Below are 11,653 nucleotides of genomic sequence, written 5' to 3'. Positions count from 1 at the left end.
AGAACCCCAATACACAGAATACAGTACCATAAGCTCCCTTATACACAGCGAGCTGGATTTACTTCCCTATTCGAAAAGACAATGTGATACTTTTCCAGTAACCTGCATGAGTTAAATTTGTGCAGGTGGCATTGCAAGCCCCGAGATTGTATTAACTGATACACTCACATGAACTCTACTGCTATCCCTGATTGCTCTATTCCCATATTCAGGAGAAGCCAGTATGTCCATCATCAGTGCCTACCCTTGGGAATACCTTATCTTCAGCAGAGGTCAATTGCCTGGGTAGGCCTTACCCTGTTCATAGGCTGTGCACTGATTACTTTTCCCTTGGAGGGGAAACATTCAGTTTCCACTGGTCATGGTTTAATAATACTCTGATAGGGAAGGGACCAAATACCCTCAGCAAAGGGCATCAGACCTTAAAATATACCTAGGGCTACGAAAAAAATGTTGTGTTTCCTGTTTCATGACCAACCCTAAAAAAACTGCTGACCCTAGCCTTTTTTTGGATGGACACCTGCAATTTTTTGAGCAGACTGACCTTTTCTAGCTCCATGATCTGACACCTGAGTGATGAAACGTTGTACAATCAGTCTTCCAACAATGACATTGAAACTATAAGTGTACTTTGTTAAACTGTATTGTACTACACTGAAACAAAAAAAAGATAATCCCGACCTCACTCATTCACTCTAATTGATACAACCTGCCAACCCTAATTTTTTCAGGACTGCAACAGGAAAAAAAACTTTTCTTCCTAGGCCCTACGTGATAAGAATGTTTCTTTTCTATTTGTCAAGAAACGTCTAATTCTTGATGGCGGGGGGGGGAGGGTGCAGGGAAACTGCTTGTATTTCTTTCTATAATATCATCAACTTTTCTAGGAATTACAGTATACTGCCAAATGTTTTAGGTTTGCAGTCAAAACAGCTTTGTATAAAGAGACACTAGTAATACAATAGAAGGTTAGAATTATAATTACACTATAAAACACATATTACTATTAGCTTGTTTAAACGTCATAAATTTAGTCACAGCACAAAAGGCACATCTGCATGCTCCAGTGAACACCAAGCCTTCCACTCTTGACACAAGTGCATGTCTACCTGTTTTCAACCTGACTGTTCAGCATACCAAGTTTGTTAAGGCCTGCCAACTGTAAATACTTCAGATTCTCCCAAGTCATTGATATGCTGCAGATAAGGCTACCACTAGTCCCAGTGTGTTAAATCACAAGACAAGACAACATACTGGCAATGGTTAGTTGTTTAGTTAAATCGCTGCCTACAAAGATTATATAGAGAAGAGTCTAGGATGTATTACAAGATTGTGAATAATGACGAAGTGTTTGGAACATGCAAAATAGGACCATCCAAAACATTAGACAAATTTGAATATTGCTAGTAACAAACAAGAAATCAGAGATTGATTTTAGACTTCTGCTAAGTTTTTGTGAATGTATTGGAACTATAATTTGTGACCATGGTGAAATACCTGATTGAAATACGCTGTAGAATGTATCATTAGTATCATGATTGTATGACATCATATACTCAGGTATTACACCAAAGGGTTTATGTTTCATACCATACCATTACACAATACACATTCCTGGCGACCTCATACCACATCCTGTCACCCAAGGCATCCTGAGTCACAACTCTGTCAATCAAGTAAAACCCAATATCAGGCAACTCCCTTTCCAAAGCTGTGCTGCTGAGGACCAAATACATACAAGTTCCCTCTAAACCAGCACGGCCCAAAACAACGTTTTTGTCTTGAAATAAAAAGCTTGAGCCCTGTCAACTGAACACTTGACCACTGAGGTCCCTATAGGCTATGACAGGCCCTGAATTTGCCCTCAGTAGGGTATGAAATTATCCTCCCATTCCCATCCATAATTCAAAGCATCAAGGGCTCCCAAAACACCTAATACAATTTTGCAAGCTCCACTTAAAATCAGCGATGCGGGGAGAACAGCTTTTGATTGGTGGGACAATCAAGCAGTTAAGGTTTCCCCGTAATGTGCTGATTTGATGAACCGTGTTGTCATGACGATGAAAATCAATAAGCAGACTTGTAAACCCATTACTGTCTCAGGGTAGTAATAAAATGTCTGGGGGAAGACTCATTTGCAGCAGAGATGGACAACCACAATTTTTTTTTTTGTCCACGAATATCATTCTCCTTTTCTATTATTACTACAACACATGTAATACTAATGGCAAGATCAATTAAATAACAACTAATTAACCTTGAAATTTATGGATTAACAATCCACCATATATATGCATTAATAGATCGATTAGGTCAAGACAAGTGTGATAAAAATTAAATTTCAAGAAATGGCGAATGGCAAAGGTAGGTGTTATTGATTGATGTGTTAAATGCAACCAAATTACTGTTCAAGTTCACAGACCTGTAGCAGGGCTCGAAATACTGTGTGCACGTATACCCAAAATTGGAGCTGTGCACCCATTTTTTTGTGGGTGCACTGATATTTTTGTAGGTATTTTTTTACATATCAAATGTATAATAGTATACATGATATTCTCAAGTGTCAGAAAAAATTATAAAATCTAAAAAAAAGTTAGCTCCCATTTCAGATTCAAGCTCAGAAGAGAAGCCGTAAGATCTCTAATTGTGTTTTGTTTTATATGCACCCCCAAATTTTTTGTGCACCTAATTTTCTAGGTTAGGAGCACCTGAGTGCACCTATTCCCAAAAATGAATTTCGAGCCCTGTACAGTAAGTGTTTTGGGTTCCTGTGACTGTACTGGAACTGTACAGGGATTGTATGATGACTGTAATTTAATCGGGTATTACAACTCTTCCTGAATTCCTCTACATACATGCATGTATGTGCCCATGTACTCCGCTAGATGGGTCACCTTCAGGTGTGATGTTGACATCCCTGTCAATCAACAGACACAACCCCACAACTCAGCTACCATAACAATACTTCTGTATCTAGTAGTAATATTTTAAACAGTACTTCCGGCACTACGGACATTGACCCTCTTGCATTAAAGAAATCGTTTCTTACATAGGTGTGCAGGCCTGCATAGTATGTTCTTACACACTGGTATCTCAGTGTAAAATTTTGCCCACTGAAATATGTCAGGAATTCAATCATTTGGCTGCAACTTTTCCTGTATATACAAAACCTACACCTACGTAAATTCCTCAACTCAGGATGACGGTACACACATTCTCATTCATGCCACAAAGACCTTGGAGAATGTAAAAAAAATGTTACACTTTGTGGGCAGAACATTTGATGACTACAATACAACACAATGTCTGCAAATCTATTTTAGAAATAAACTAAATGTGTGATACTTCATATGAATGCACTTGTATACATGATCTGAATTTCTATCATATTATGCACCAACATACATGTAGAAACTCCCATCCCTGCATTCAAATGCATGCCTATAAAAAAAATTAACCCAGTTCCTATTGCTATAATGAGCCACCATCATGTGCATGTATGTTTTAATCTTAAAAGATCTACTATATTAGTACATAGCATACAAGACCAAATAACAATGTTTTCTAATATTGCACAATATCACGAGCACTTAAAGCAATTGCAAACCATTCATTTGTCTTCCTGATGTTCATCATCTGCTTCCAGATTATGCTTGGCAAGTACACCACGAATTCCCAGTCTGCCATTGATCATCAATTATATTAAAGATGACACAAACAATATCGGTGTGCGTCATACATAACGAATACAACTGCATACAATACATGTCCTTAAAATGTCTGAGCAGTGGTCGAAATACTTTCTTTCAGTGCTCTGCAATATTGCAGAAGAGTCAAAATTTTGTTCTGCAATTTGAAAATACTTTCTGCAAATACACAAGCCTCCATACTACAACCTTCTCAAACCATTAATGTCTTTTTTACATCATATATAGCTTTGTAAATCTGTAGCATTACTGGAATTCTTTTAAGTTTAATCTACTAGTATCACTCTTTTTAATTTCAGACTTTATAGATCCTTCTCCACAGAGAGTAAGTCCAAAGGGAAACAAAAGATAGAGAAGTCAAGACAAGGATGATGCAAATTAATGAAGAAGCTCCTGTTGCTTCAAAACAGGAGCTTAAGTGTTGTCTGTCCTTGGGGCCAGAGAGTTCTACTTTGCTACGTTGTATTTACTATTGAATCTGGAGTTTATTTTTCCTTCTGCAAAATTGCAGACTGTATAAATTTTTCTTCTGCAATCTTGAAAATCTATCTGCAGATTGCAGACTGAAACAGGTATTTCGAACACTGCTGAGTCATGCAAGTTGTTCCAGTAACATCTATCTGTTGGGAAATATGAATCATAGCCACGTATTTCAACCATTATTTGTCATAATCTCTAGATATAAATAGTTCAAAATAACATAATATCTGTCACTGGCATATTATATATTACTAATGCCTTATTTGTTGTAAAAACAAAAATCTTGCTACAACAAATATTCTAGTTTTTATTGGACATTTTTGTTCATTTGGTATTATCTTACAGAATTGTAGATGTAAACATTTAAATAATACTGATGACATTCAGCATAAGTGATAGCATTACCTGTCCAATAATGAAAATACATTGTGTTGTCTATATCACTTATATTGCTTTTCTTTTATCTGTTTTTTCAAGGTTGTGGGACATAAAAGTAGGTCATTCCATCCCATGACCTCAGGGATAGCATGCATCAGTATGTAGAGAGTATGCTGTAGCAGTGTTAAAAACCATGACCCCTTATAATGCTGTATTTTACATCAAGGATACAAATTACATACTGCAGGGATCAAAATACCACCTGCGTATGCAGATTAGTACAGGCAAAATTGAAGATGTGAAGGTACTTCCGATGCCTATCATTTCTATTTTGCTGGTTGACTGTTAGTAAGTGTTACCACCTATGTATAAAAGAAGAAATTGCATTGGCAGTCTATACTTCCTAAATTGTAAGTAGTGCAAGTAATTTTGAACGTTACCTTCACTAGTGCAGGAATGCACAAAAAGCATTTTAAGCCCTATATAAGGAGAGAATTCCCAAACTTGGTGTATGAATTATATATCTAGCATTCTTGCAGCACTAGTATCCATAAGGATGAAAGCTGATAAGTTATTCCAAGCTGGGAGGGCTGATGCTGTCTAAGACAGAAAACAGCCCACTTAGCAAATAACCAATGTGAACCCCAAGACATATCCCATCTGGGTCTGTGTGAATATTGCTCTGCCGACGTTATTGACTATCGGCTTTTAACCATTTGTCAGAAATAACCTTGTCTCGTAGGGTCGTAGTGCTTTTATTGCTTTTTGCAATGTTCAAACGATTGAATACTTGTAGTTTTGTATTGATGTACCAAAGTAACAGCAGGATTGCATATCAATGTTCAAGTGGAATTTGTCATATATGCATCTCAAAATATTCTTACATTTCCAGTTTAAAAGAGATCAGCAAGACTAACAAAGAAAATAATGATGTCACATTTGGATAGATGTTTTTGACTAGGCTGAACATTTCGTGAGGTCTACTGTCTATCTAGCCTTTCTCTTGAGCTCATTCAGCCATTTCATTTACACACTGATGACAGGTACATTAAAACAGGCTTTGACTGCAATCTGAAATGAATATTGACAGAGTACTCATGACTACATTGATTTTTCCTGTAACTTTATCTTTGCTGTATCTTCACGGTCTTGCTCATGGGTTCCGTTTCATTTCTCTTTTACTCTTTTTACCATGAATGTGCAGGAAGTTGTCTAGTCCTTGTGCATGCTGTATTTGATATGATGTGTGATAGAAAGTCGACCAAGTTTGCATTCCTTCCTGACTGCTGTCCGGCCCTGTCCTGGCTCAGAGCACACAACTCTACTGTTGACATAACCATATTAGTCACAAGTTCCAAACTTTTCCCAGAAATGCCATGGCGTAAGTCCTCACAAAGCCTGCAACTTGTGGCATAACATGTTCACATGAAGCATATATATACAAAAAATTAGGTTGAAAAAGTAGACTAAATGCCATTTTAAGCAGTGACAAATTGAGGCAAAACAAGTATCAGCACAGATCAAAAAGGTCCGTATTTAAGTTATTGACCAGTGTAAATGGATTTCTTTACCATACACTAAAATGAAAAAATCAGGCAAATGCAAGTACTATCCAGACTTACATTTAGTCCTGCAGTCATAGAAAATTTCGTTTCTAATCATGACTCAAAATATTCAATTTCTGTGATATATGATTCATAATCATAGTACTCAAGACAATGTTTAAAAATTTGAACCATGATACATCACAAATGATTTATAGGGATGATAATGTAGAATATTGACACAGATATCCAAATCATATTATTGCAGGCTTCAATAAGACCATTCCACCTTCTTATCTTACCCCCCAGTAATGGCTTATCTCAGATCCTAGCAGCACAGTTTACTGAGGTGTGATCTACTGCCCTGTGCAAATTTACATCAACAAACATGCTAATATATACTGGGCAATAGCCTGGATTAAGTTAATACTTGTCCCAATTGCAGCACTCCGGAAAGTCTATAACATGTCTGAGATAAAAGGTAGTACTGGTAAAGGGTATTAAAGATACAACCAAGTAACCACATAATTCTACACATCTTTTAAAGAAAGAATAATACCTACAGAGTCATCATCATGAAACAGAGTAATCTGTAATTTATGACCATTCAGGGCTCGAAATTAACATTGTCCCAGTGTCAAATGACACTAAATTTTCAGCTTGGGACAATTCAAATTACGTTTTGGGACAATTTTGGGGCAATTGGAAAATTCTAAGACCATCCACGTCATTTGGGAACGCGATCCATCCATCCTGCTGCAGACTGCTGGCAGCCTATAAATATATAATACTCTGACAAACATTTAAATTTGACCAATCAGGGATTCCAAATATCAGGGATGGTGCCATGCCCATGATATTATCATGTATTTCCCTACATTTACTAATAAAGTGGACTTCAAGTTGTACAAATTCAGTTGTTGTTTTCTTATTTTTGTCATCAACTTATTTCCTGAAAAGCAGGCTGGGACAGTCCATCTTCAGTTCGGGACAATTGAAATCTATGTTCGGGACAATTATGGGACAATAGTGAAAAAAGTTAATTTTGAGGCCTGCCATTGCTTGTACTACTCGAATGTGTTATCGGGATTTTTATCAAAGAAATTACTTTTCCAATTCTTGCAGATATCGACATACAAGAAGATTTTAATATCCTATTATCTGTTATCTACGTAGGATGCCATTATGAAGACCTGAACAGTAGGGGGAGGCAAATTGAAATGGAACAAATTGGTACTGATGTCCCTTCTTTGCCTGTTTGATGGCACTCCCTGAGGCAATCTTATCAACTAAGCTCTTGAACAGCTATAGCAGTATGTGGTACTACTACTAGTACTAGAGAAGATTCAGACTAATGGAGGCTTTACCCCAGGCAAAGATGTATTAAAAGATGGTCAATGAATATAAAATTTGGAATCATTGAGATGTTGTGAACCTATTTTAAGTCATAAAGGGATGTGTCAATTCTCAAACAAACCATTTCTGTTTGCTTGAAGTTGAATTGCAGCTTCAATTCAAGTGCACCAGTGTTCTAGCCAGGATCTTTCAGTCAATTGATGGACTATACTGCTCACAATGACAAAAATGTTGCCCAATCCATCATCTTTGACAGACAAAAAATTGGCATGTAAAGATATAGAAAGACATGTCATTAAACTAAGCTTGGTCTATATCATCAGCAGAAATATGCAGGAAATAGTTTTTTTTAGATTCAAAAATTAGAAGGTCAAGATTTTAACATTTTCCTAGGAGAGCATGTCCCCAGACCCCCTTCAGTGCTCAACTTGATGTTATGCCAAACAAGATTGATATGACAAAAAAACTTCAGGCTGCCTAGAAGTAGAACACTGCTTGCTGCAACTCAATACTAGTATTTTCCTTACTAACAATTCCTCTTGTTGGCATTTGGCACACAAGTGAAAGCTAGACACTCCTAAAAACCGTTATCATGGGGATCTAGCTACCCTGAGTAGTCTATCAACTTGAGTCTCTCATGAAGTGATAAGAATCAGCAGGGGTTGTTTGTAGAACAAAAGACTTGGGATCATCAGCTTGTCAAGCCCCACTGGGTAACAAAAGCCAAGTGTTTATCCTATTCACACATCGCTATACATGGCTTCCTCCAAACAACAATGTATATCTGCTAACTCGAAAAGCTAGAGTACTTCTATTTCTTATGTGGCTATGAAATACATCTTAAAAAATTAAAAAGTCAAGGAAGCATTTATACACCTACTAAAGACGGACAAATTCATATTGCTGATGTACTCTCCAAGCAGAGATTTAGGCTTCGGCTTATTTTTTATGTTAGTTTTTAGGCATTTTCATGAAGCTTTCTTTTTTGTACTACTACAGCCAGTACTGGTATCTTCGGGTGGCAAATATTAACTGCCTCCTGGCCAATTTAATACTGTCTCTGCAGCCAAAAAAAAAAGGGGAACAGGTTTCTGTGCTTGAAAAAGGTGCGCAAGAAAAATTTGTGTGTGAAAAAATTTTGATTTTCTGAAAATGTATAGTACAAAACAGATCTACTCAGAGATTTCTGATGCACTTGTGCTTGAACAGGTCTTCCATAATTTTGTAAAATTCTGTATACATTTTCAAAGAAGCAAGAAGAAGCCAAATCTGCACTATATATAGTATATTGAACGGTAGCTTGTGTGCATGCTTTTGTAAACTTTCTTTCTTGTGACCTCTATTGTACTAGTAGTCAAACAAATGCTGAATGTACAATAAAAGTCTCCATTCATTCATTTTGGAAGGTGCACCTTATGGAAAATTTATTCATGAGTCAGTCGCTCTAGTCTAGGCGCTAGCATTCTCAGTAATTTGTACACGTAAAAATGACTAATCCTGAATACATGTGCTACAGTGTAATGCCTTCTGACACATGTAAGGACGTCACTGGGTATTTTTCAGCTAACATTCTGTCACCAGATTGAGTCAGAGAATTCGCATGTACTAATCTTATAACCCCACCATGTCGAAAATGGACTATTACAATTCACGTGTTCCCTCTAAGTCCATGTCCCCACCCGCAACAGCCCTCCCACATAACCAAATTTCCCATAAAATCAAATACCGGCATAAAATTCCTTTACAGGAAATAGTTACAATTTAATCAAAAGTGGAAATAACATATAAAACATGTTAGGGAAACGTATTTACCTCAGATTTTTTTCTAGGGTAAGAAATTAGAAAAGTTGGGAAGGATGGTTGCGAAAATCGCGACATTTTCGTCTTTGACAGACGGACGGGCGTGACATATAGCCAACATGTCTGAGGGGAAGAAAAATATCGTCTGGGTCGATTCGGTGTGCTGCTGTGTTTCACAGTCGATGCGCATTTCTTCCGTAGCCTGTTCTTTACCGGTTAGAAGAACATAAGGTCCATTTAAAGGGGATAAATCTGACGATTGTTCCCTCACGTGGCCTCAGCCGGCTCGTGCGATTTCCCGTCCGCCATGTTGAATGGGAACATCTACTATGAATCGTCTGACATTGGCGAATTTTCCTCACAAACGAGAGATTTGGGTCAATTACGATTAACTTTTCTCTCAGACTTCATTATACTCTAGCTAAAGAAAATATCTAAATGTAAATATTAAAGGTTGGACACTACAATGAGAAAATGTAACGGTCCCCGACTGGAGTCATAGAGGCCCTGGGGCGGGGGAGGCGAAAGCGCCCGCTCGTATCACTCACCTTGAAGCCGTTGCTCGTCGCCCATGGGCTCCCGTCCAAGCCGTGGATGGCGGCCTTCGCAACCTGCCCGGTACCCAACAAAGATTGGTCGATGTAGCTCTGCCAGCTCATGGTGAAGTGTGTTTTCTGACTTATTTTTTTCTTTCCTTGTTCCTTCTAGAAGATACTTCTGTGCACTTCTTTCCAACCAGGAAGACCGCACCGAAACGTCGGGTGGTGGCAGATCACGTGGTAGAGTAAGCAAATTGGCATGCGCTATCACTGGAACTACGTCTTATCCATCACAAGATAGAATATATTTTTCACTACAATATAGATTATAATAACATTTTGCGATGGAAAATAAATCTTCTACTTTCTCTATGCTATATTTTCTTAAAACACCGCCGCGTTGTTCTAAAAAAAGAATAGTGTAGTAACGTGCGCATTGATATCTTAGTCACACCGGTAATCAAACCAGTTACATCAGAGGACTTTCCCATTGGCTGTCTTCATGATCACATCAACCTTTCCCTCAGCATCTTCAAACGTTTAAAGATATCCTATTATGAATGGATAATGAATCTTATTTACGCACACAAACTTATTCTTTAGTATCGGTTTCGAAATTGTTTGAGTCAATTTCTAGCTGTTACAAAGTGATGGATTGGTACTGGGAACTTGGAATGAACCAAGTAGGCTTTCTGAGGGGTGTGGGACCAAAACAAAGGAAGGCCACTGTTGGACAAATGTGGCTCTTACAATCTTTATGTTGACCTTCGCATAAACATACTGTTTTTGCTCCGAGTAATTCTTTTTCCTTCCCTTTCAAACAAGTATAACTACTATAAGGTCAATGACCTGGACCAGACAGCTGTCAGTAACTGGTGGTAGACACCTTGTGGTGTTGGGTTACATTATGTAGCAAGGCAAAACACCATATACATGTATGTGAATGTATTTGTTGAAGAATGAATTTGTAACTTGTTAGGCTAGACAGGCTAAACCATGTGAAGGTAAAATATTATGCAGTATATCATTACTGATCATTGCTGGTATTATACAAATTGAAAAGCAAAGAAAAGCAGCATTTCTCTTTTTTGCAAAATTTTATATCCCTGCTGTGCAGATTTTCTTTTTTTGCTTTTTACATTTTTGCAACATTTTTGCTTTTCCATTTTTGCAAATCGCTTTGCCTCAAAAATGTGATCACCACTACAAAGACCAAAAAAAATTGTTGAAAAAAATATAAAAAAAATAAAAGATACATGTACCAATTAGTATATTAGGTATAACGTTAATTGCTGCTTTTTAATCATGTTTTCTCATGTTATTTTGATAGTGAATAATTTTATTGGGGACAAAGCTTAAGGATGAAATATATTACATTTGTACTATGAACTATGATAACTAACTTGGCCAAAAAAGATTAGAAAAATATTAAGTATTTAATTGCTGCCTCATCTTTGACCCCCTTTTGGAATATTGCACTTCAATTCTGAATAATCTTCCAACACCATTACTTTAGTTCATAGACATTATTAAGTGTATTATTTATGCATATCGACATAAGTGTAGTATTTATGAGATGATATTTTGTCCAGAAGTTGATCAGGTTAATCGGTGTAATATAGAGAGCTGCCGCCGCGCCGCGTGCCTGCGAAGCTAGTGTGTTACGCCGAAAGGCGGTTATACTGGCTACACAGATACAGATACAGGTGACTTCCTTGGATAATATCATAGATGACACTTGATGATCTAGTCTTAAAGGTCAACTACTGTATCTCACTGCACCAAATACTTGTCAATTGACAAGTCTGGGCAATCTTCTGTCTACAAGATATAGGACAAGAAATCTTTT

The 11,653-nt window shown here is 37.3% G+C and overlaps 1 protein-coding gene across 2 annotated transcripts in view; it reads right to left on the bottom strand.

Annotated features, from left to right (window-relative positions):
• The window catches only part of LOC109463910 (profilin-1A-like), a 19,822-nt gene extending 9,695 nt beyond the window's left edge, over positions 1 to 10,127 (bottom strand). Inside the window, exon 1 of one of the 2 annotated variants that reach the window (XM_019760802.1) lies at positions 9,814 to 10,127. In XM_019760802.1, coding sequence (XP_019616361.1) covers positions 9,814 to 9,924 — 111 coding nt within the window. In that variant the 5' untranslated portion in view covers positions 9,925 to 10,127. The remainder of the gene's footprint in view (positions 1 to 9,813) is intronic. The other variant, XM_019760801.1, reaches the window with a different exon arrangement.
• Positions 10,128 to 11,653: the final 1,526 nt, after the last annotated feature.

The sequence above is a fragment of the Branchiostoma belcheri genome, unplaced genomic scaffold (assembly GCF_001625305.1).
Source record: "Branchiostoma belcheri isolate BF01 breed outbred unplaced genomic scaffold, Haploidv18h27 scaffold13, whole genome shotgun sequence".
In the NCBI taxonomy this organism is placed as follows: domain Eukaryota; kingdom Metazoa; phylum Chordata; class Leptocardii; order Amphioxiformes; family Branchiostomatidae; genus Branchiostoma; species Branchiostoma belcheri.
This window is presented reverse-complemented; position numbering and strand designations above follow the sequence as displayed.